At 32.1% G+C, this 26,964-nt stretch overlaps 2 protein-coding genes across 3 annotated transcripts; one reads left to right on the top strand and one right to left on the bottom strand.

Annotated features, from left to right (window-relative positions):
- Positions 1-1,620: 1,620 nt before the first annotated feature.
- LOC126750588 (spermine synthase) lies at positions 1,621-11,354 on the bottom strand. Of its 2 annotated transcripts, none has more exons than XM_050460236.1 (7): positions 10,934-11,354; positions 10,664-10,775; positions 9,776-9,898; positions 9,636-9,722; positions 2,524-2,681; positions 2,278-2,469; positions 1,621-2,224 (listed from the first exon to the last, which is right to left on the bottom strand). In XM_050460236.1, exons 1-7 carry the CDS (start codon positions 11,213-11,215, stop codon positions 2,057-2,059), a joined length of 1,122 nt encoding a protein of 373 aa, XP_050316193.1. In that variant the 5' UTR covers positions 11,216-11,354; the 3' UTR covers positions 1,621-2,056. The 2 variants fall into 2 exon arrangements, with proteins under 2 accessions (XP_050316193.1, XP_050316192.1); XM_050460235.1 differs by lacking the exon at positions 10,664-10,775 and adding an exon at positions 10,075-10,186 and having other exon boundaries at positions 10,934-11,351.
- Positions 11,355-23,576: 12,222 nt separating this feature from the next.
- LOC126750266 (ribosomal RNA-processing protein 7 homolog A) lies at positions 23,577-24,525 on the top strand. Its single transcript, XM_050459825.1, has 2 exons — positions 23,577-23,711; positions 23,771-24,525. Exons 1-2 carry the CDS (start codon positions 23,675-23,677, stop codon positions 24,460-24,462), a joined length of 729 nt encoding a protein of 242 aa, XP_050315782.1. The 5' UTR covers positions 23,577-23,674; the 3' UTR covers positions 24,463-24,525.
- The last annotated feature ends 2,439 nt before the right edge of the window (positions 24,526-26,964 follow it).

Raw genomic sequence — 26,964 nt, 5'->3', positions numbered from 1 at the left:
ATTTGTAACATAGATTAATTAGTTATAGGAGTCGATCAAAGTGTCGACTCCTTGTTATTATATTTTTCTATATTATAAGGATTAAAAATGTTTATGTTTTAATTTCTTATGGTTTTTGAATCTTGCAAATTTAATGTTAACTAGACTATTTTGCAGTTTAAAAATATTTAAGTTTAATAATAAAGAAGTATTATTAACATTATTTATTAGTATTTTTTCTATATACTATACTTACCTTTCCTTATAGTTCAAGGTTTGTAAATTATTATTTTTGGGTACTTTCGTTTAGTACTATTTATTCTTTTTATAACCCATATTTTATGGTAATTATACATATGTATGTTTTAGCATCAAAATTGTTATCCACACCGGATTTAAAAAATATACGGTAACTTTTACTAGAACCCTACAGGAATTAAATTTTAGATATGCAACCAAATAACTAATTTATTTATATTAAATAATGAAAATCTGGGTTCAAATAAATTTTTAAAAAAATGTGCACTTAAATGTTTTATCCAAATAACAAAAGTTATTTAAATTAAATCATCATTATTTATTGCAAATATTTCGTCTCCCAAACTAACTATTTTTAAGGTAATATAAAATACATTATTTTATTGAATCAAATAAATTATACATTTTAAAAAAAAAATTAATATTTAAACCGAATAAATGTACATTTCACTTAAACAACACCTGTAGTATTTTAAATAACACATTTGTTCAAATCAAATACACATTTATTGGACGACTGTCCATTAAAAAGTAGGTATGTATTTATTTAAATATATATTTATTTGATACAAACAATTTAAGTAAAAACGATTCAAATACATTTAAAAAAAAATTCAAATAAATGTTTGTTTGGCCATTATCGAACAAATATTTCTTTAAAATAACTCCAAGACGTTTTTTAGACCAATTAATTTTTTTTTCAGTGTGTATAATATTTATAATACATTTAGTATATTACTAAGGTAATATACATTTACTTTTGAATTATGCATGTCTTGTGTGGAATTTGATAGGATAGATTTGTGTACTGGCTTTGATTATTTATATTTTTACTTTCTATGTTAACGTAACGTAAAATTTTGGAAGTAAAATTGAAGTTTTAATACCTGAAAAACAACAAAATTTACACTAAAAGTCTGGAAATCATAAAAATCTATTTCATATTCCTGAAAGAATAATACGTCAATTACGTCATAGTCTTGGAACACATTCTGAAAAAAAATGGTTTTTAACGTCTGGAAGATCTAAAAATAACAAAATTAGAAGAAAATCGGTTAAGAAAATAGTTTAAAACTGTAGAAAGTAAGATCGAGTATATATAACACAAAAAAATGTTGCAAAAGCCGCTAAGGCGTAAAAAATGGGTTCCCAAGCATGGAATAAAATAAAAAGGTTACCAACATGCTTCAAGGAAATAAAAAATAATTCGATACCTAGAGGTAACTTAAAATCACTTCTTGGCTTAACATTGAAATTAAATCCAACAGTCTGGAACGTGAGAAAAAAATCCTGAAAGATGAAAAAAATTACTTTCAAATGGCGAGAATTTTAAAGCTGTCCATTTAAAAGTTGAAAAAGGTAAACATATTTTCAAAACAAAAATATTTTCAAAACATTTTAATTAAACACTGAACATACCTAATATGTACTAATCTTAAAGTTGGGTTGGTAATATACTGTTAGTAATAGGAACTAAAATACATTTAGTTATCAGCACCTTTACTACTGGGAATATAACTTTAAGTTATCAATTAGAGATTCCTGAAAGTTCATTTTGAACTTTTCGTTGAAAAAATATCGTTGCTTAGAATAGTAATACTAAACATTAAAGAAATTAACAAAAGTTTGGTACTTACAGGCTTAAAAACAAAATAACTGAATACTGGCTTAATATAACAAAGAATACTCTTAAAAATAAAACTGAATAATGAGAGTAGTTAAAAACGGCGATACTAAAAATTCCAAAAAAGACCAAAAAAATATCTTCCCACCACTACTGAAAATCCCGGACTTCCTGGAGAAAAACGATTGCAAGTGATTATTCTTTGGCTGTCGATAGGTCTACCAAACTGATTTGGCAAAACACCCACTCTTCCAAAAACGAAGGCACGAAGGCTTTATCAGTTGTAAACTTTAAGGGCGGGTTGAATTTCAATAGTTTTTGCTTGTAAGCTTCGATGGCTTGTGGCGAACAGGTTCCAGTAACCTATAGAATAAACATTTAATATTGCCTTTCTTTGAATTTCCCATTTAACTTACGTGCGTCATAAACTTCCCATCAGGCTTTAGCACCTTGAAGCTCATCTTCATTATTTTTATAATAAAAGACCACAGTTCAGGAGACTCGTTTTCTTCTATGGGGATATCGGTCAAATCGCCGAAAATGTAGTCGAACTTCCTTCCTTCTTTAATATACTGCTCCAAGGTAACCATACAGTCTCCAACAATTATCTACAATTATGGCATTTTAAATGCAAAGTTTTATTTATTTTTTGAAATGTTTACTTTGTAATTTGGTCCTTCAAGTTTGTCAAGTACGTCACCACATACAGATCTCATGTGTTTAGAGCAGGCTTTCATTACAACATCATCTATTTCTAACATGACTACTTCTTTAGGTTTTTCTTTTAGGAGTTCATATAATAAGGCACCATCACCACCACCTATGAAATAAGATACATTAATAATACAAACAGAATTACAGACCTTTCATTCTTTATAAAAATATAGTTTATTATCCTATGAGTGGATCAAAAGATTCTATTTTTATATCTACCCCAAAATATGAAGAAAACCACCTATTTTTAAATTATATGCGTAGTATGTTATATTCGTTTGGATTTGGGATTCAGCATTTCGCGTCGTCTTTTGTCGAAAATCTTTTTTAATTTTTTTGATTGTATAACGATAGCCCTATTCATGCGCCGAGGGTTGTTTGTGTTAGCATTTCTGGGCGTTGCTTTCCGGAGATGTTTTGGTCGCGAGACGAGGGAACGGGAGAAAGTAAAACCCAGCCATCGAGGATACTAGCTCTCCGTGCGGAGCTATTTACATCTGTGGTACTACTTTAAAAAAATAATTAATGGAATCGTATTTAATTTGTGTTGAAGTGGTTTTCTAAAGATTTTCTACAGGTTAGTAAATTTAAAACTTATTAGTTTGTTTTTTTTTAATTGGCAATGTGTAAATATATTTTTATCAATGTTTATAAATTTAATATTTTGCGTGAATAGAAGGAAATAATTTATGCATGTATTTATCTAAAATTGTTTCATGCTGAAGAGAAAATTAATATTTAAAGTGAGCGACTGAGATAATTTATTTACTGAATTTTTAGGTATATTTTCGAAATTAGTTTTTTTTAATTATTTGTGTGTTTCAAAAGTAAGCTAGAGCCTTGCTGAATCTAACTAACATTTTGACCCTGACTGGGTGAATATTCAGACGTAAATCATGCCACAAATAAATATATGTTTCGCGAATTTGTCCGTCTATCTGTGATAATACCTAGAATATTGACTCAACTATTCAACTCATAGCTGGGTAGCCTCCCGTATGGGACCTCAGTACCTTCTAGTGATGACTGGATAACTAACCCAACTCTCTTCAGTTTTAAATGAATAGTATGTATGAGGAATTAGAAAGGAACAGTAAATAAATTATCTATTTTTTTGTAACCGAAGGCAGAACTTATTACTCAGCATGATTCGATTTTTAGGAAATTGAGATCGAGGGTTTCTCTGTCGTGCTCTTTCCCCTCGTGAATTCCAGGCTGAGTACGGTATTATTTTTTTACCTAAATAAACTAAGTAGGTGTATTATCAAGACTGCATTTTCTTTAATACCATCCTAATAATTCAAATTTCCCTAATTTTGTCTTGTCAAGCGCATCCGAGGTAAGTAAAAGAGTGATTCTGTTACAAAACACAATGTAGGGAGGGTATTGGTTTCCTATTTATTTATTTTTTTCTCGTTCGATCTTTTCTTATTTAACTTATTTCTTAAATAAAAAAAAACTAATCTCATCCATTCTTTATGGACGAACCTGGGTTTGTTATACTACAAATAGTTTATTTTCATACAGTAATTAGGACTTTTTCCATTAAATTAATGAAGTTGAATAAATACTCTCCCCTTCCTTTAAGATATTTTCCTATGACAAATTAGCGCTGAAATCAGATCAAAAAACTTTTATTTACTTCAATTACAACTGCACAGTGTCACAAAAAAAAAAATAGAACATAATTTAACCGGCCAAAACATTGAAATTTCAGCCAATAAGAAAAATATAAACACAATGAACATTGGAAGATAGGTCCAAATAAAACTATTTCTTTAAAACCTATCCAAAAATTCTTGTAATGTATAAGGACAAAAAAAAATTAATATGTTCTTTATCCTTATATTAAATTTTCTTAACTGCATAAACTTAATGCTGCCTGGAAGATAATTATAGAATTTAATAAAAGTAATTACACAAATATTGTGTGTTTTAGTTAAATAATGTTAAGGTTAAACAATTAAAGACTTTGTCTTAGTGTTATACAAATGTAAATCAGCCAAAATCAGAAGCTAAAAGTAAATAATTTTTGGCAATAAAATCTATTATTCTTTGAAAGAATGCAAATTAAATTATTTTGGATAGAACCGAAGAAGAATACAAGCAACTGATATTGGATGATAATTATATTTTTTATTAGGTCTCTTTTTTTAAATAAAGGGCAAATCTCTCAAGTCTTAAGTTTTGAGGGAAAATCATTGATAAGGATGGCTACTGCAGGTACCAAGCCTTATTATTGCTTTTATAAATTTATTATTTAGGCCAAATATATATGTTCTACAGTTTGATACACTATTAATTAAATATACCTCTGGCTCAACAAAAAGAGCAAGAAAGATAGAAAAACAATTAATTTTTTGTGTAGCCATTTCCACCATCTTTTATTAAAATTTATGATTTTTGTTATTTTAATGGAGAATATGTAAAAAAGTTACTAAAATCATTTAGTGTCATTCGATTTATAAAATTTTATTATTTTCCAAATTTCTTTTGATTTTCTGTTGGCAGTAATAATTTTAATGTCCACATATTTTTGTTGTTCTTTTAGCTTTGCTATTTTAAACTGATTTCTAAGGTTTTTAATAATGTTCAATCCACATGTGGATTACTGTTTGACTGAATAAAAAACTGAAGAGTGGCTCTGATAGACCTAAGTTCCCTTGAGAACCATTTTTTGTGTTTACTTATAGTATGTACAATTTTTGTGGTAAGTGGAAAATGCTCTTCAATCATTTGTAAAACAATAGGGTGATTGTGCCGGTTAGCCGGCCACAACCATTTTTCGGCCATTTCTTAATAAATTTGCAACAAATAAGGCTAATTTCAGATATTAGGTATGATAACAAACTAGTTTTCGACTAAGCATCCCAGCCCTATATTATATTTCTAAGAGCCTAGCGGATGTTTAAAGTACTATTAGTGACAGTTCAAAATAGCGCGAAATTGGCGAGTAAAAAATTGTGCGTGAATTTAAGCAAACAAGTAGTGTATCGGTGGCAGAAAATAGTAAGTATCTTCTTTAGATATTATCTAATGCTGAAACTTTTTCCAATATGATTTTATTAGGATTTAATCTAGAAGTTTTTACTATAAAAAGGTTAATTTTTAATTTTTATAATAGTTAAGTTAGGTGGCCGGTAATCGGATGAAATAATTTCCATCTTACCCGGTTCTCGGCCAGGATGGCCGAAATCCGGTTATATCATTCCAATGTTTTTTGTCTCTCTCTATCTATACAGTTCCGCTATGACTATCGCTCTCTCTAACACATTATTTTGTAGCATTATCTCAAACTAATAGCCAGTTCTCGGCCATTTTTTTCTATAATATAAATGTATATATGCTTGGGTAAAAGACATGCCGAAAACAGGTCGATAATGATCCGGTTTTCGGCCGAGTCAATAATTATCGTTGAATTAAGTACTAAAAAATGTTTAAAGGGCCTATTCTTTTAAATTTTTGTAAGCAATTCTTTTATTACAGATGGAAAATAGTGGCAAGAAAGCGGGAAATAAAAAGAAAGTTCGTGAAGGTCGCGTAGTTAAACAGAAAAGATGTTTCTTTAAGTATTCTGAATAAAACTTGAATATGGCTCTACGCGAAATACGCGAAAATAATTTAAAAGTTAGGGAAGCAAGTAGACGATATGAAGTTCCTAGAAGTACAATTCAAGATCATCTTAAAGGAAAAATTCCCAAAATTTCCAGAAAAACTGGACCGGAACCACTTCTATCTATCGCAGTAGAAAAAAAAATTGTTAAATGGATTTTAACTATGGTAAAATGTGGTTTTCCCATTAAAAAATCTGATCTCATGGCTACCGTCGAATGCATTATTAAGGATTTGAAAAAACAACACCTTTTTAAAAACGGCAAGCCTGGTGAACGATGGTATGCTAATTTTTTAAGGCGTTACCCAGAAATTTCATTGCGGGAAGCCGAATCAATAAACAAAGCAAGAGCTGTAATTACTGAGGAATCCATAAGGTTGTGGTTTAGAGAACTAATGCATGCATTTTTTAACTGATCATAATTATTTAGAAATAGTTGACAACCCAAGTCGTGTTTTTAACGGCGTCGAATCGGGTTTTTCTATGTGCCCCAAGACCGGCAAAGTCTTGGCAGCAAGAGGTTGGAAAAATCCCTACCAAATTAAAAAAAAACAAGAAAAAGAAAACCTTTCGGTACTAATCGTTTTCAGTGCAATCGGGAATCTTTGTCCGCCTTTAATAGTATTCCCTTACCTAAGGCCACCCAGGCAGTTAGTAGAAACTATGCCAAAAAACTGGGTATTGGGTCGATCCGATTCAGGATGGATGAAATCGGACGTGTTCTATGAGTACATAGCAAACGACTTTTCCAAATAGTTATTAGAAAATGAGATAAAAAAGCCTATCATCCTTTTTATAGATGGTCACCGATCCCATATGACCATGGCTCTCAGTGAATTCTGTGAGCAAAATGACATCATACTTTATGGGCTTCCACCCAATACCACACACATCTTGCAACCCGCAGATGTCAGCGTCTTTAAGCCCATGAAGACAGAGTGGAAAACTACGGTCAGAAAGTGGCAAAATCGAATAAAAATATTAATTCTTCAATAACAAAATTAAATTTCTGCCAAATCTTTAAGGAATGTCTTAATAATATTAATATGACCCAGTATATCATCAATGGTTTCCGCAAGTGTGGCCTTTTTCCGTTAAACCCGAACAATGTTGATTACACCAAGTGTGTAAGAAACCCTTTGGAGAATCACAATACTGATAGAACTACGCAGGATTTAGTAGAACCATCACTATCTTCCGACAATATTAAAGGTTCCAAACAGGTTTTGGAAGCAATTCTCGAAAAATTAGTTAGTTACGGTATTAACGTTGATGTAATTATGGAAGAGATTAAAATTCTGGTGCTAAGTATTCCTTCTACAGATGTGACCCTGCCGAATGACATTGTTGTGACTCACCAACAAACATTACAAGACCCTCTTCCTCATATTACAGACGTCGTTCCAGATAATATAACTGGAACATATGTTAACATGGATAATATTGACATCATTCCTGTACAGAATATTATCTGTATGCCCATAGGCGATAAAGATAAAGAGTTCTACGTCAAACCCAGGGATGTCATGCCTGAAAAAACTTCTGATGAGGAAACAGATACAGAGTTCAATATAAAGTCTCATCAGCAGGTGATACCTGAGATACTTTCATCAACTTCCTATCATAATGAAAAGGACACAGGTTTGTGAAAAGCTACTTTTTGTATTATTACGTTATATTCTTTTTTCTGTCTTATTAGATACTAAGCTTAACGTAGAACCTTGGGAGATTACACCTGAAACATCATGTTCTCATAATGAAACGAACACAAAAACCGAGCTCAACGTAGAAGAATCAGGGGAGACTTTTACTGAAACATCATCATCAACTTTGTATGATGAAAATAAAACAGGTTTGTAAAAAGCTTGCTACTATTACTTATTACTATTCTTATTGTTATTTAATATACTTTTGTATTAGATACCGACCTAAACGTCCCGGGAGGTAACACCGGAAACAGTACCAACGTCTCACGCTGAAAAGGAAACAGTTTTGCAACACCAATCTAGTGAAGAATTAATATAAGAATCTCTTTTAGAAACTAACCAATATCATGATCAAAATCAAGGCTCGTTTCTTCGTCATTTGATGTAACCAGAACCTGTGACATATAAAAAGAAAGTCAGCAGCAATGAAAAATTACCAAGCGCTATTTCGTCTGTAGCATGGAGAAGACATTACGAGAAAAAGGATAGTGTTAAAAGAAAAAAGGCAGAGGAAATTGAAAAAAGAAAACAGAATAGAATGTCTGCCCAAAAACTTCGATTAACAGAAAAAAAGAAAATCAATGTTAGAACGATCGCCAGACAAAGATACAATAAAAGAAATGTTAAAAAGGCAGACAATGTTCAAGACAGCACTTACGAAGGGGTTGAAAGGAAGGAAAAAACAAAATGTATTACTTGTAATGAAGATTTAGTGAGCGATACAGAAATAGACGATGAAAAGAACATTGGATGTGATAAGTGCACAAATTGGTTTCACTTGCGATGCACAGAGTTTATTGGAATGACGTACATGAATCAGCATCAAAAGATTATATTTGTTTTTGTTGCTCTTAGTTTCTCTGCTTGCACTCTTTTATAGCTTCATTTTTTTGTTCCTTTTTTACCAAAAATTCATGGAATAACAATTTTAGTTCCTGCTACATTTTAAGGTATAATTTGTTGCTTTTATTTATTTATTTTTTGTTACTGTTTTAATGTGTAAAATTTTTATATTGATGCTTGGTTAATGTTAAAAATCCCTTAATAATTAGCTATTACTTTTAAAGCATCTAAATAAGAAAAATCTATTTTTGACAATCAGATTATCTAATTAATATAATATACAGATTTAAGTAAAACCGTTTTTTTTTTCTAATAAATAGGTATAAATAATAGTTTTATTATAAAATATAAGAACTTATAAGTAAAAAAACTCAATGGCCGAAAAACGGTAAGACATGTGGACGAAAATAGAACATATTGGTCGAAAACGGGTAGAATTTTGGCCGACAACAATTCCGGGTGTCCGAAAACCGGCAAAAGTGCGTATTTTGTATTTTTCTGTTATTTGTAAATTTTTGGGCATAGTTATACTTATTTTTAAAAAAAAAAGCAATTACTAAATAAATACTATTATATCATCAAGAACAAAACTTGATTGACATATTCGTCAAGACGGTTGGGCTGCACAATTTTTAAAGACAAAAAACCGTTAAGCGGCCGAAAACAGGCGCATTCACCCTACCTAAAAAACAATCAATTTGGGAATCCTTTATGTTATGAATTTATTTATGAACATAAGAGGCATTTTTCTAAATTTAATTATGCTTATTGCATTACTTTTATTATCCATGTTTTTCAAGTAGGGTGCTAAGGTACCAACCTTTCTCTAAACCTAACCTTTATGATTTTAGATAATTTCATCAAAGAAAACTTCTGTATATAAAACATACATACTCACCTAATATCACAACCTCTTTACTCTCATAGTTTTCCTTTCCCCTTTGCATCAATGTTTCTGTATAAATCAAATCCGATTCCGCCAGGTCTAAAGCAATTTATAATTCAGAATTGATTCAACTTTTACACTTTCTAACTTACTTTGTAAATCATCCAATACCAACATATTGCCCATGCTTTTAGAATGGAGAATTTGCACTTTTTGATATGGAGTGATTTGTTCAAAGACCAGTTCATCTATGTCATATTCAAGAATTCTTTCATCTATAAGAAAGATTAATTTTTTATCAGCAAATCTAGGGGACTGTTTTTAGAATGTTTTTTTAGAAATCTTCATGGAATATACAGAGCTATATGTGTGCTATTAGGAATATTTAAAGCAAACTTATTATACATGTAATAACATAAAAAAACAATAAAATATTGGCATGCAACATTACCTGAACTAGGAAACATTCTGGGGATTTTCTGTCGAACTATAGCAGGATTCATATGACTGGTTTTGATTGCCAGGACTTTGAATCTAAGCTCTTTTTGTAATTGGGACCAGGTCTAAAATAATGAAATGAACACATGCAGGGATAAATAAAATAGATGAATATAATTGTCATGAAAATATAAATTGGAGAAAATTGTGATCTAAGAGACTAAAGCAACCAAATTATTGTAATGTATTAATGTTAGATGATTTATTATGTAACTAAGGGCAGTATATAGAATTGGGTTGATTTTGGCTTTATGATAAAAAACCAGTATGAACTTAATAACAGAAAGTGAAACCTTATATAGTAATGAATGCTACAATGTTCTTGCATAATAACACAGCTTTACTCAATATTACCTGTTCAAAACTTCTGAGCCTTTAAGCAAAATATATTTTTTTAATTGTTAAAACAATGCTGGTCAAAATTGGTAATTTATGCCGCATCTCAATAAAAAAACCAAAACATTCTACTATTAGACCAGCATTATAAAAACTAATTGAGGAACTACTGAAAACACATAAAATAGGGGTAAAACAATTCGAACCTGAACTAGAAAGATAAACATCTAGAGGAGTACCTCTTTTAATAGGTGGAAACATTTTTGATCGGAAAGAGTTTGTTACAAAGCAGAGTCTTTGTTCTAAAAGTTTGCTTAGCTGAAACAATAACAATTAATATTCATTTATATTAAATTAAGAATTCCCCATTAATTTAAATCAAGGTTAATTGAAGCCAATTGTTACAATAATTTTAATAAACTCGTGACATTGTTACGTAAATACTACGTTAAAATAATAAAAGGTCAATTTCTCACCTGATAACTGACCAAGGGCTCGGAATCATCATTTCGGAAATACTCAATATTCAAAGTGATCAAACCATTATCATATATTCTCAAATTAACTAAGGCTGCTCTAACGGAAGTATATATTTTAACAAAACTTTCTGCGAGGTTAAATTCGTTGACTAGTTTCAATTCCTGAATAAACTCCCTCAGGACTTCTTCAATATTCTTGGCGAGGGTGACATAGGCCGATTCTGTTTTCACCATCGATGACTCGACGGAGAAATCGAAGAGAAGTGTATTGACTGCCATGGTTAAAAGCGAAAATGATTTTATAGTTTATTTTGTTGTTACTTATTTAATTTTAAAATTTAATGTGGCTTAGAGATTTTAAATTTTAAATTGAGTGAATACCTAACCTAACCTCACTTTTGAATTAAATGAGTTAAATGACTAGTTTGACAGTGTTGCCAGGTCGAAAAAATAATTGTCCCCAGATTTTAGGACAAAAAGTTCTCAGATTTTCCCCAGATATATTATTTTGTTATTTAATTTATGGCTGTAAATAAAACATATTTTTTTAAAAAAAGGTGTATATTTTTATGATATAAACGGGTAATAATAATACAAATAATATTTTAAAAAGACATATCAGTTCAAAAAACAACATAAATTCTAGAAATAATATATAGAAAGATAACAGTAAGAGAGTAGAGAGTAAAGTTAGTATTTATTCACTAGGGTTGTACATAGTAATATTATGTTTACATAATAATTGATTATTAATTTTAAAATCATAGCAATTTTGATCCGAAATTAGTCTTTTCGAATGCAAAATGCCACTTATTGATTCAGTGGATAACCGGTTCCTTAATTTAGTTTTATTTAAATTTATTACACTAAATTGTCTTTCAACACAGGCACTACTGTGTGGTAATGTAAGAAGTATGGAGATTATTTTTGGTAATTCTTTAAACAAATAAGTTCCATCTCCCTTCTTAGTATTACATACAATTTTCCAAAATTCTATATGATCTAATGTAAAGTCAATCTCAGACGACGTTTTTAAAGCTCTAAATTCAAGATCCAAAGTATTAATATCCTCTATAGATCCTGGAAACATTGACCCTAAATGGCCAATACTCTCAGTCGATTCAATTTTTTTTGGATCAATAATGCAAGATGCCAATTTAAGTATTTCAACTTCCTTTGAATTAAAAGGAAATCTTTTATAAATTTGGTGTGCAGCTTCTGTATAAAAGCTTAAACAGTTTATCCTTAATTGTTTTTTTTCGGAATATGCAATATTGGTTTCATTTAATGTTGCAGAGACTTTTGGACCCAAATAAATATTTTCCAATGGAACAAAGTGTTCCGGGTTTCGGTACTGTAATAATTTTAAATCAGTATTTTTTAAATAGTCTGGTTTCATATAAAAACTTAACAATAATTTAAATGCATTAGCCATTCGAGGATACAAACAATGAATTTTTGGTTTTTCTGACTGAAACTCCAAGTTAATGTCATTAAAAATTGGTAAGACATATTCCAAAAATTGCAGGTATAATTTATTAATAGGGTTTTCTAATAAATTGTGAATTTCACTTCCATTAGATACCCCATCAAAAGCTTCAGTGCGAAAATACATTGTTAGTGCTTCATACTGTTCCAAAACCCGTAATACTGCCGACTGCAAAGAAAGCCACCTTGTTTGTGATGATTGTAGCAGTTTATGCGGCTTTATGTTTAAAAATTGCTGAAACATTTTAAATTCTGATTGACGTTTAAAACTGTGTTGCATATAAGAGAAAACACAACGAATTAATTTTTCGACTGTATCAGGAATTTTTTTAGAAGCATAGCAGGCACATAGTGCCAGTGAATGGCAAATACATTTCATCACGAATAAATCGGGAATATCTTGTTGCAATAATGTTTTTAACGAGTGATGGGTCCCCATCATGGCATTAGCTCCATCCGCTCCAAACCCTACAATGTTATTTTTATATAAAATATTATATTTTTTTAAAAAATCGGTGATAACTTTATATAAATTTTGGGCCGTCGTATCGCTAACAGGTATAAGCATTAAAAACTCGTCTCTAACAATAAAATGTTCATTAATTCTTACAACAATAGCTAATTTTTTTTCCGCCGAAATGTCTGTTGACTCGTCTACTAAAAAGCGAAAATTTGAAAATCCTTAATTTTTCTATTAAATTTTCAAAATTAGACTTTCCTAAAACATTATTGATAATTGCCGTGCATTTTGTTCTACTACATGTCATTTGACTGAGCTGCTTTGGCTCAATACCAGAATTGCAAATTGATTTTGTAAGTTCCGTTAAATGGTCTGAAATAGATATCGGAAGATTGTGTTCGGCAACAAAAGCGGCAATTCTAATTTCATTTTGTTTTAGAATATTAGTGTTTGAAATTTTAAATGAGCTTTGAGTCAGAGTTTTTTGTTTAAATAACGTTTTCATGTTAAATGTATGTTTTTTTGAGTTATAATGTTTTTTTACAGCCGACAAACCTCCAATATAATCAGCATTACAAATTTTCCAAAAAAAATAATTGCTACCCTTCTTACTTTCACTAATCCAGCTTTTAAAATTTTCATTTTTCTCCCATTCCTGCCGATATTTATGAGCATATGACTTCTTTATCCTCTTTGCTGGAATGTTGTCTTCATTTTCATCTGATGTCGAAGATGAAATGGTTTTTTCTGTATATGTGCGGATGCTGGTACTGGTACTTATAGAAGCAGTTGGTTCTGGAGTTGAAGAACATACAGGTGCCAGAAAGTGTTCCCTTGTATTTGTAGACAGCGTAGACGGTTGCGTATTTAAAGATGGCGATGATGCCCTTTTATTTTTTTTAATCAGGAATTTTTACATGTTGTAAAAAATGCCTAAAAAATATAAACAATATTAAACCTAAGAACTATTAGCTACAAACATTTTAAAGCAATTGTTTCTTTGATTTTAAAAGATCCAACAAAGATGGAATCCAACAACTTTTAAAGGATCCAACAACGTTATGACTAAAAAAACAGGGGCTGGTAAGAAATAGCGACTATCGTATAGGAGAAAAAAAAATAGGAACAGAAAGCAGTCATTATAGGGAGTAAATTTCAAAAGAAAAAGTTGCGGATTTTGCAGTATTTTTTAAGAAATTAATTATTAAAATGTAAAAAAATCAGCCATTTTATAATAAAATTAAGGTTGGCTGCACTGAATCTCATACGTTTTTCTACAGTGTTGCCAGAAATACAAAATATTAAAATCCGCGGACAAAATTTCGGCAGTTATTTTTTTATCTAAATTAATTAATAACATGGATTTTCTCGCAATTTTTTAAAATCACGAGAAAATGCCAACCAGGGCCCAACCCAACCCACCCTGACGATGCTATAAAGAAAGTAATTATTGTAAAATTATAATTTTCATAACATTCAAAAATAACTAGACAAAAGACGGCAACGTCGCACTGAGCTTGGCGTAAAACAGCTGATTATTTAATTATTAATACGGAATGCGAACGTCGGTATAGAACATGGACGCATGGAAATGTAATTAATTGTTGATTTTTGTGTTTGATAGGAATAATTGTGCATAAAACCTGTGTTTTCCGCATCTAAAATTGTTTATTATTGTTCAAAGAATACTAATATGTGCCTTAAAATCAACAAAACTCATTTTATTCTATTCCGCTATTTCTTACCAGAACCAAAAAACATAATCCCTATTTTTGTAAATTATTTAACTTACCGATAATATTTTACCGCACAACATAGACCTGCACTTAAGCACTTTTTTTAATTTTTAGAATAATGAATAATGTTAAACAAATAATACAAACTGGAATTGCATTCGCTTGTCTCACTCTGACCAAGAAAATCCCCGGTATCGGCGCGGTGATTCCCCGACGCGACGCGATAGAAAATAAGTAAAGCAGTTTTAGAAACGAATATTATGCATAGGCACTGAAAACATATTTATTACACCTTTCGTTTAATTTTTTTTTAATGTTTTTTATATGTTTATGTTATTTCTATTTAACATTATCGTTTTGAATTGTAGCTAAGAAATCCCCAGATATACCTTCTTTTGTAAAAGTTTTCCCCACTTCCCAAACCGCATAAAAAATCCCCAGATCTGGGGAAAATTCCCCAGACCTGGCAACACTGAGTTTGACAAATTGTCGATTGTATGGTACCATCGTTGCCACTTAAGCGGGGCATACACGGGGAGACATACCTCGCTGCATGCGGCGAGGCGGCGTATCACGTAAATTGGTCTCAGCATCACACAACTTCACACACACTTAAGGTATCTCATGGCACTGCCACTGAAAAATCAGTTCTATTTAAAATGTCGTGCTACAATCAGCTTACCAGTGAGCAAATCTGTGCCATTGGTATATCAGTTACTATAGTAATTGATGGGGATGAAGAGAAAAAGAAAAGGCCCAGAAAAAAATGGTCAAGGAAATGGCTAACACAAAGAAAAATTTATTCACACATGAATTTGATACGCGAACTGCAACAAAATGAAAAAGGGGGCTTTCTAAATTATCTGAGGATGGACGTATCTAGTTTTAATCGTTTACTTGATCTAATTAGACCTGCAATTGAAAAACAAAATACTCTAATGAGGGAGGCCGTGTCTGCTGAAGAACGCCTGATAGCCACACTCCGATATTTAGCTACTGGGCGCAATTACGAAGACTTGAAGTTCTCTTGTGCAATATCACCTCAGTTGTTAGGGAAGATTATTTCTGAAACGTGTTGGGCTATTTATAGAGGTTTAAAGGAAGAATATATGACCGTAAGTAAATTTTATTTTATTTTAACAAAAGAATAATATAGTACCAAAGCATAAACTAAAACTAGAATAATTCTAAAAGTAAATTCAAATTCTAATAAAATATTTCTTTTTAATAAATGTAATAAAAGTACATGTACCAAATTAAAATTAAAACTAAAACAGTTATTTTAAAAGTAAATTAAAATTCTAAATAGAATTAATTATACTGAATAAAATTTATGGTGGTGCATTGAACGTTAAAAATGGAGATAATTCCGTAATTGGGAAATCATTATTTGCATGAACGTTTGGATGCCCTCCTCCATCAGTCGGATTTGCCTGATCGACTCCAAACCTTTCGGTACAATCACGTTGAGACGGGGGCGGCATGTAATTTTGGTATTGTTGTGAACGTGGAACATTTACTGAACAAAATTCATTCAATAACCCCAATTTACCCCATAGTAGACCGCATCATTGATTAATTTTTCAGTAAAAATAACAAAGAATTTTTAGTTCATTCATACCTCTTAAGTCATTGGCTAGTTTTTTGCCAATTATATCAAACATGTCTTCAGGTAGTCTGTCACCTGCAGATCGGCCCATATTGGTCAAAGTTTGATGAGCCAGATTGACAAGTTCTTTTTTTTTAATTCTTGCTCATCTCTCTGCCGCTTCAAAGAAAACTTTGTTGAAGCAGTTGAAGGCGTACTTGAAAGAGAAGAGGTTGGTCGGTTCGAATTGTTACAAGACCTTGGGGGTGGTGAACCAGCATGCTCATCGATTTGGCTGTTATCTTCCTGAAAATAATAAAAATAAGCTTGTTTATTATATTATTTTAGTTAACTTATCATACATATTTATTTTTGTAAATAAAAGTGTATCTAATTTATTTTATCTTTTTTCAGTTTCCATCTACAGAAGAAAGCTGGAAATCAGTTGCCCAGGACTTCCAAACTTTATGGCAATTTAATAACTGCGTCGGAGCAATAGATGGGAAGCACATACAAATAGTGAAACCTGCACATAGTGGATCATACTTTTACAACTATAAAGGAACATTCAGCATTGTGTTAATGGCAGTTGTAAATGCAAAGTATGAATCTATGATCGTACACGCGGGGACCAACGGACGAGTTTCTGATGGAGGGGTTTTACACGAAACAGCTTTTTACAAGAAACTTGTTAATAACAATTTGAATCTACCAAATGCAACTGTATCCAGTAAAGCACATCATGTACTGCCTTATATATTTATTGGTGATCAAGCATTTCCTCTTATGGTAAATCTTATAGCCATATCCGGATAAGAACATAACAAGGGAAGAAAAAATATTTAATTACAGACTGAGTCGAGCACGTCGCGTTGTAGAAAATGCTTTTGGCATTATGGCTTCAAGATTTCGTGTTTTTTTAACTACAGTCGCGATTGACGTGAAAAATGTGGATGCTATAGTACTGGCAGCTTGCACACTACACAATTTTTTACGACGCAATGCGGGCAATAATTATATACCTCCATCTTATGTTGATTCGGAAGACATAGAGAATGCTGTAGCAGTACCAGGTCAGTGGCGAGATGTCGGCAGAGCCCTAATGCCCTTACAGCAAATCCCACAACCATCAAATCTTAATGCCAGGGAAGTTCGTGAATCATATAAAAGTTTCTTCAACAACGAAGGCCGCACATCATTTCAAGAAAGAATGGTCGATGGAAGTAACTAACTTTGATTTTTTTATACTTACATTATCTGTCTCAACGGTTTCATCTATTTCGGACTGCGATTCAATGCTTTCGGTACCCTGCCTATGATCTTCGGTTTCTTTGATAAAGTTCATTATGTCAAAATACCATAAGCTTGGCACATATCGGTCGTCCGCTGAGCATCCAGTTCTTGTCGAGGCTTTAATTTTCTTGAGTTCTCGCCGAAAGCCACATCGGAAGTTATGGATTTTTTTGTAACATAATCCCTAGTTGCCAAAGGATTAACTTCTTTGCACTTCTTGATCAATTCTTCCAATGCTGCATTGCGTAAAATCCGGTCCTCATGATTTTTCGATTTTACATCCCATAAACATGGAAAACTTCGGTACATCTGTATAAATTCTTCCCAAAATGCTTTGTTTCCATCCATCTTTAAATATTTTGTACCTATTTATAACCAACAGAATTGATAAATAATAAATAAATAAATAAACTAAGCGTCGTTTTTTAATGCTCCCAAGTCACTATTTTTTGACGATCAGTGGCGCTACACAGCCATTCACAGTGAAACCAGTTGAGACTGTCGCATTGCAAGGCCCATGAAACCGTCGGAGTCGGTCTCAATGATACCGTCTCAATGATATATGATACTAGCTAGACCGCAACATTAACAACGAGATTTGTCTCTGAGACCTAGCTAGTTGTGCTATTTCCAAGCTATTTTCCTTTAAAAATTGCCAATGCTTTAATAAATAATATTTATTATTTTAGTTTTTATGATGCTTATTTTTTTTATAAATAAAATTATCTGATAATTATAAAAGAAACCCACAAATTTTTGACTTAAATATTCATTAATATTTTATTAAATAAAAACTCCAAAGGTTATAGGAAAATATAAAAAATTACACTGTAGCTTACACAGGGTCATTTTTAGAATTATTAGATTATAGATTATCATTTTGTTACTAAAAATTCAAAAAAATAATAAATATATTTTTGAATCATAAACATCACACTGTTTTGATGTTAGTGGTTTAGATATAAATCTATAGTTGCATTTTGGAATGGAAATTGACAACTATTTTTTGGTTTTTTTATGCAACGAAAATATACACTGCACCGCAAAATTAACCGGACACCCAAATTTTTTTTATAAGATACAATACAATCATGACCTAGTTTAAGTACCCATAACTCCTTTAAAAATTAAGCTATTGAATCGATCAATGACTGACTATAATTTCATGATCTCTGTGATCCTTTGGCGATTTCTACATGGCGATTAAATTTTTTGGAGCAAGCGAGTCCATAAGAATTCACCTACGAAAGATGTGACAAAACTTTTAAACATCTTGTAGAAAATACTGTCCAACACCAAAGGACCACAGAAATTGAAGTTATAGCCAGCAATTTTTTTCAATAATTTTCTTTTTCAAACGACTCAATAACTTAATTATTAAAGGAGTTATGAGTACTTAAACTAGGTCATGTTTGTATTGTATCTTCTGGAAAAATGTTGAGTGTCCTGTTATTTTTGCGGTGCAGTATAGTAGGTGATATTTCTTTACAGGAATGGGTGACCAAATTTATTGAGGTAACAAAAGTTACTTGGCGATGCACCACCACTGTAAAAACACCAGTTGCAAAATCGAGAAAAAATATTTTAAGAAAATACTACAATTGTCGCTTTAATGTAAAACAATCTCGCTCCACGAAGAAGTCTCGTAACATCAACTGTCGTGCGAAAATGAAAGTAGTTCTTGAAAAGCCTAGACCACAAAATTCAGAGGATATAAAATTTTGGCCATGTATCATTACACTTAACTTTGATCACAACCACACTATAAGTAGCGGAGAAGCTCTTATAAAAAGGCCAGTCGGACAAGCCACCAAAGAAGAGATTTTACAATTATTTAAAAAAGGGGCATTCAGCAGCATCTGCGTACCACACATTCATCGCTATTAAAATGGAAGAACTAGGCGATAAATATGAACGTTATGTTTTAGATAGATACGTTTGTCCAACTAAATCAGATTTTTTAAATTTGTGAGCTAAGCATTTCAAAGACAATTATGAGGTTTGTTCGTACTGCAAATCTCTTACAAGTTTAAAACTGTTTCCAAACCATTCTTGATGCGCATGTGTAAAATATTACAACTTCTGATCGATTTGAAACCGTCTGTGTGAACATCAAATACGGGTTGAGTGGAGAAAAAAAATAACCTCACTTTTTTATGCCAGTGAGAAATGGGAAAATTACTAAAACATAAACAAAACAAAAATTATACTACAACCTTGAAATAGCTGTATATTATTAATAGTTTAAGATTGTGTGATTATTTGCTACTTCAAGACTTACTCTAAAATGCTCGAGAAATTCTATTCTATTAAATTGAGACACAGGAATCAACATAATTCTGATTCCGATTCCGATTCCGACGATTCAAAAGCACTTGTTTCCTTAATGTTTATTTTTAGACTAATCCAACAATTTAAAATACAATTTTCAAAACGAATATCAAGGACTATACAACACGACAAAATACAAACAACAATTTAGAGGTTATGTTCATATTCCGAAGATCGGTGTTGATTGGCTACACGAATGCTCTGACACTTTGCTTGAAATAAATCCGAAAACAAGTCTGACTATCAGATGACGATCAGGAATTTGTGTAAGAACATCAAACTTTTGATTTGAAACCGATCAGAAGTTCCGGTGCGAACGCATTTTACTCTATTGCGCATGTGTATTTGTCGAAAACTGGTTTCTTACTGCTGTGAGAACAAACCTATGGTGAACGTACTGGGGAAGGAATGCTAGATACATTAGAGCGCAATTTAGATAATAATAAGTCAACCATGTCTAAAATAGTAAGATCTGGGAATCACTATGCCGTTTGTTTGTGTACACCTATTATGCAAAGAGCTGCATATAATCTTATTCAGTCGTCTGAAATATTATTCGTGGATGCAACTGGCAACTGTGACGTGCAAAATCATAAGGTTTATTTTTTTGCAACTGTATCTCCGGCAGAAGGTATTCCAGTAGGGTGTGTTATTTCTAGTTCGCAGAAAGAGGAATTATTTGATTTAGCAGTTTCCACCTTAATAGAATTATGCCCGTGAAAATTTTTCCAAATGTAATACTGACTGACGATGATCTAACTGAGAGACATGTGCTAAAGAAGCATTATTGGCCTAAATCAAAACTGCTGCTTTGTTCTTTTCATGTTTTAAAAGCAGTTTGGAAATGGTTAGGAGCAGCAAATAATCATATTCAGAAGACAGATAGGCGGTTTATATATAAAATGTTCAAAAATATTTTGGAATCTAAAAGTGAAGAAGACGTTGAATTAAATAAAAAAATAATGTTTGAGCAATGTAAATATCCACAATTCTTAAATTATATTAACAAATATTATTTGGCAGATAACAAAATCAAAAGCTGGTGTTTAAATTATAGACAGAAATGTATAACTCGTGGATCAGATACCAACAATTATGTGGAAGTTATGTTCAGAATTTTTAAAGACATCCCACTGGAAAGAACTAAGGCATTTAATTTAAACCAGTTAACTGATTTTGTTATTGTCAATTTTGAGTCTTATTACAAACAAAAACTATTGGATATTGTCTTAAATAGGGAAAGGAAACCTACCTTACGTCATTATTATCCAGATGAGAAAAATGTTTCTTTAGATAAAATAGAACAGCTTTCTAGTAGCGAATACCACGTCAAAAGTAGTTCAGATTCGTCAGAAGCCTACTTTGTTGATATAATATCTGGTATTTATTCTTGTCCGCAAGGATGCTCAGGAAAACTGTGTAAGCACCAATCGGCTATAATAAAACAATTTCATATAGTGGATGTTGCAAATATTTTGACACTTGCTACTAGAAAACAAATATATGAAATTGCAACTGGCACAAAACCGTTGGCAGAAACATTTGCCCCGTTAAAATTATCTGATATTGAACAAACTAGTACTCATAAGACCTCACATACAGAAACAAATAATAAAACATTAGAAGAAATTGACAGTGAAAACATACTAGAAAACTCCAGAATTCAAATAAATACACCATCAAATGATCTCGAACATCTTAGACAAAAGTGGGAAATATTGAGCAATCGAATAATGCATTATTTAGAAGACGATCCGACTGGTTTTTATCCTGCTGTTAATGCATTTTTGAGTAATTCTGAAACGCATGCCCATAGTTCCACAGCTCTAATGTCTGGACTGTACACTTCATTTAAATATAAAGGTGCCCTTTCGAAACGTAAAACACATGTTTTACGTAAGGGTAAAAAAATTTTAGTCCAACTAACATCCGTGTCCCGAAGGAAATCCGCAATGACCGGACGTAGAAACTTAACAGCAGGAAGAAAAGTAGAAACTTTGGGCAAAAAAAAATAAAGCCCCTCATGCTCTTCAGAAATGTGTTGCGAGCAATATCGGTTTAGGTGGAAATAAATTTTAAAAATAAAGCATTTTATGGTTCTGTTATTTTTTTTTAAATTAAAATATGAGCTAAAATATCGCAGTAAAAATTCCTATACTACAATGTCTTGCCTTGTCTACATAGTCTGTATTATTTAGTTCAACTTATGTAAGGCTTAAAATATGTTTATGTAGAAAACTAAAGATCTAAGTTAATACTTTTTATAGATATGTAACTCAATCTTTTTAGCGTATATTAGGTGTATTATAAAATATATTCCTGCGCAAAACTTGAAGTTTTATGTAAAACACAGTTTATATAAAAACTTTCAAACGTACCTAGTATGCATAAAGTAAGTAACAAATTCGTTATTGAATAATCCAAAAATATTCCATATTTGCCTTATAAGTTACACTGTATTATATATTTTAATGCTAAAAGATGCGTAATTAAAAATTATTATATACGTATTCGTGGAAGTTTCCGAAATATTTTTTAATTACGAGATAATAAATTTTTGTCCGTTATGTAAAATGCCATCGTGCTGGTTCCGCGTGTATTTATTGCCTACGCTAAAACGAATCAAGCCGAACGAGCTTAGCGTTGGCAGAATATGAATATGCCACCGGGGGTTACCAGAGCCCAACGGCCTTAGAGAAACCAATAAGGCTCTCTGGTCTGAAGGACTTAAAGTAGCTCGATACACTGAAAGTGTTACCCAAGTATTTGAACCTGGCGCGCGTGAGTGCTGGGCACTCCCCGACTACATGGTCAACGGTTTCATCCTCCTCACAGCACCATCGGCATTCCGGGTTGTCCGCAATACCGATAGTATGGAGATGGCTTCTTAAGTGCCAGTGACCGGTTAAAAGACCTGTCACTAGCCGAATTTCGCGTCTTTTTAGGCGTAGTAGATTTTTGGTGAGACAGGCCGAGGGCCCACCTATGTGCGCTTTGGCCTGTCTCATACCAGGGGATTCAGTCCATCTTCGGTGGGTCCACTTGTCCAGCAGACCCTTCATTGACGCGACCGCAACGCATTTGGCGATACCAACTATGGGTTCCGGCCCCATCGGCACATTCGCGGATCCCTATCTGGCAAGAGAGTCCGCTTCCTCATTAACTGCATGGCCTGCGTGGCCAGGTATCCAGACGAGCTGGACCCTGCATCCAACCTATACCAGTTTTTTCAGGACTTTTATGCACTCTAGTACAAGCTTGGAGCTTACCTTTGCGGCCGTAATAGCCTTAATGGCAGCTCTGCTGTCCGAGCATATTGATACGACTGTATCACTGTAATACTTCGGCCTGGAAGACAGTGGCGTGCTCCCCCTAATTAAAAGGTTTATCCCCTATATATTTTTCTCACTTTGATAAACGTTTGACATTTAATGTTTTCTTTTCCTTTTTTAGTTGCGTTTAATCCCGTAATAAGTATAAAAGCCGATGCCGCTCATAATGTTGTCACACATTTTTTCTGCTAAATACACAAACTCACAAACTGGTTAAAATCGAAGCCAAGCAAATGCCTAGCGAACAGCGAACTTTGTGCAATCATTTCGGATTCGCTCAGAAAGAATTTTTTTTCGCGAAAGAAAGAATTGCGGCCGAACGAAACCAGAACCTTCGTTACTCGTTACTTCGGCGTTCGTTCGCTCAGTGAGTACGCACCTTTACACGAGATCCTAGACACGCCCCAAATTGTCATAAAACATGTCATAGCAAAAAAGTTAGGTTCGAAAAAGTGGTTCACTATTTTGAAATTTGAATTCAAACAAAAATTGTATTTAGTAATCAAAAAAATGATTTCTCAACCAAGAAAAGTACAGGGATATAACGGTAATATAACTATTCATCAAACAAAGAACTAAGGTATTAAAAACAATAGTTTTTTTTAGTTATTTCAGTGAAACTATCCCAAGATACCAGCACATCCCGGGACTTCTTCGTAAAACCAAACTCCGCGAAATTCGCAAGAAAAGACAGACCTGCAGATAGAACTTTGTTTGTCCAAAACATCCCTCCATACCTATCTGAAGAAGCTTTAAAAAAATTATTCACACTTACAAATGAACCTCATTCTGTGCAAATTGAAAACTCTTCACAAGGTTGTGGTAAGGTGGCTTATGTAGTATTTAACACTCAGGAACAATTTAAGAAGGCTTTGAATGCAAATAGCTTAACCCTTGGTGACTTTCCTTTACATGTTGGCTTAGAAAAATGGATTTCTGAGTATAACAACTCGATAGTTGACCACAACAAACTTTCCACTGAAATTACTAAGTTAATGCAGACATTTGATAAACAGGAAGCAGCTGAAAAGAAAAAGACAACAGAAGTTGACGATGAGGGCTGGACAGTTGTAACTGGAAAGGGACGCAACCCTGCAGTAGCAAATAAGGCGAGCACCCAAATTAAGCTGAACAAAAAGGTGGAGGAAGGCAAAAAGAAGAAAGAATTGAAGAACTTCTATTCCTTCCAGATAAAAGAGAGTAAAAAGAAGAATTTAGAGGTTTTGAAAAAAAATTATGAAGAGGCTAAGAAAAAAGTTAACTTAATGAAGAGTCAGAGGAGGTTTAAACCTTATTAAGGCACTGTTTAATATTTGTACTGAGTGTAAAAGATTATTTTTTATTATAAGTTTGTAGTTTTATTGTTGTTGTCTACATTGTTAATGGCATTCATGGCTCAGTAGAGTATGTTTCATACTTATTTTTAAAGGTTATATACCTATGAGATGTGGAAGGAGTTATAATCATTGAAGTGTTGTTGACATAATTAGTATCATAGAATTCTATACCAGGTGGTGTGTTGCCAAGAGGAACTTAGGAAAACCCATGTAAATTTTAAGGGGGTCAATTATTGGCTTCCCTGTACATTTTATAGAAAAAATTTAATTTAATTTTTTGAAGAGACAAATCTGGCAAACCCTTGTGCAAAGTTTCAAAAAATTTTAATAAGCACATCTTGAATTATTTAAGTAAATGTAATTGCAAAATTAGCAAATTTTCAGTTCAGGTAAAACCAAACAGGCACCAGTAAAATGAATATTGTCATTGACGTGAGGAAAAGTGTCAATAAATCAGTGACAGTCGATATTTGAAAACAAGTATGAATTATTCAATCGACGAAAAAATAATATTTATTATTCATATTATAAAATTATTATTATTATTTTTATTATTAAATTTCCTTACTTTGAATGTATGGTTGTGAGATTTTATCAATCTCACAATGAAAAAAAAACATTTCTTGTATTCGGCTGTATGTCAGATTTGATAAAGCCTTATAACAAATTGTTTGCTGGTGGTTGGTGTTGTCTGGCTTTACCAGAACCAAAAGTTTGGTAATTTTGCAATTACATTTAATTCAATAATTCAAGATTCGCTTATTAAAATTTTTTGAAACTTTGCACGAGGGTTTACCAGATTGGTCTCTTCAAAAAGTTATCTTACATTTTTTCTGTAGAATGTACAGGGAAGCCAATAATTGACCCCCTTAAAATTTACATGGGATTTCCTATGTTCCGCTCGGCGACGCACCACCTGGTATAGAACAAGATTACCTTGCCTGAAAATTTAACCTGGAACTCTAATATTCATAGTACCAGCAACTCTGAATATATTCATTGACCATTCAATAGTTTGTGAAAAAAGTATATATCTCAAAAGCAGATGTTTTCTTAAATATATTTATGTCTAACATTGTGCAAATAGGATCTAAATTATTGTAACGAAATTCAGGTTGATACAAAAAACACACTTTTATTGTCAACATCAAAAACTATAACCTAACTGGAATTTACTAGACAGTTGTTTAGTCAAACAATTAAAACTGAATAAAATGTCATGAAGCTCATCTTTTTTAAAGCCTGATGGAACAATTTCAAAATATTTAGAATTTTCTTCATTGTTTTTGTTGAAAGAGACCAATAATTTCAGGAGAATACTGACAGTCAAAGCAAGCAAGTATACAAATTCTAGAATATTTAAAATACAGGGATTTACAATAATATAACCTAAATTGGAGCCAAAATAGGGCCCTCAAACAAGATGAACTACTTAAAAAGTAGATACTATAGATGAAAATATTAAACCAAGTGTAAGTAGAATCCTAAATAAACCCTATGAATCAACTTTAACTACAGAACATGAATAAAATAGTACAAAAACTAGGAGAATAATTAACCATCCATTTGGTACCAGATCATTTGATCTTCCTGAACAACTTTCAGCTGTTATGTTATAGTCCATAAAAAAGGGTCCAATGTCCGATAAATCCCACGAATACATTTGTTTTTTGGGGATATTGTGTCCGACTATGATCAAAGCGATGTTCATTTTCTTGGCTCCAATACCGGCAATTCTGAACATTTGGTTCATTGTTGAGGGTAAATATTTTTTATTGTAAAGAACTGTTCCGCTCGGCGACGCACCACCCGGTATACATACAAAGATAGAAAATAGCGCTAGGTGTGTTTTAATAACCACCACAATAAATAATAACAAGACATAGTACAATTTTCTTAAAAATAAAAACTTAAACAAAAATGATTCAGAGTACCATACCAGAATCGAAGTTACACCCCTATTAAGATATCAGCAGTCTCTAAATATTTTTTAAATTTAGACTTAAAAGAGGCCATGCCTAAATCTTTAATTTCTGCAGGTAGGCTATTATAAATACAGGCAGAAGTATATAAACTCCTGGACAAAATTATCGCACCACTAATTATTTTTTCAAGAAAATTTAAATAAAAATAAATATCAGTTAAAACAGTTATAATATCTTTTCTCGTATAAAAAGCAGAACTGGACAAAAACTATGTTTATGCTTTATCATGGAACATGCTGCTCGTGAGGAGTGAGAATACATCCGCAGGAAAGTTTTCATAATTTGATACGAGGAATGCTGCGAAGACTTCAAGCGGTCATTGCAGCTAGAGGTGGCAATACACGTTATTAAGAATTCATTATGGGTCTATTGTTTTATTTTTGTATCAAAATTGAAGTTAGTGAAAATCGATGCTTTTCCTTGTATTGAATTTAGTTACTTAAATCTCGTTTTGTTAAATAGAATATAATTGTTTTTG

The sequence above is a fragment of the Anthonomus grandis genome, chromosome 2 (assembly GCF_022605725.1).
Source record: "Anthonomus grandis grandis chromosome 2, icAntGran1.3, whole genome shotgun sequence".
Classification (NCBI taxonomy): Eukaryota; Metazoa; Arthropoda; class Insecta; order Coleoptera; family Curculionidae; genus Anthonomus; species Anthonomus grandis.
This window is presented reverse-complemented; position numbering and strand designations above follow the sequence as displayed.

Bases quoted from the DNA above. Each gene is read 5' to 3' on its own strand.
- LOC126750266 (XM_050459825.1), top strand. From the start codon at position 23,675: ATGATTTCTCAACCAAGAAAAGTACAGGGATATAACG. The intron at 23,712-23,770 runs GTAATATAACTA...AGTTTTTTTTAG, and splicing joins AAAAGTACAGGGATATAACG to TTATTTCAGTGAAACTATCC.
- LOC126750588 (XM_050460236.1), bottom strand. From the start codon at position 11,215: ATGGCAGTCAATACACTTCTCTTCGATTTCTCCGTCGAGTCATCGATG. The intron at 9,723-9,775 runs GTAAGTTAGAAA...AAATTGCTTTAG, and splicing joins GGTATTGGATGATTTACAAA to ACCTGGCGGAATCGGATTTG. The intron at 2,470-2,523 runs GTAAACATTTCA...CCATAATTGTAG, and splicing joins TTGAAGGACCAAATTACAAA to ATAATTGTTGGAGACTGTAT.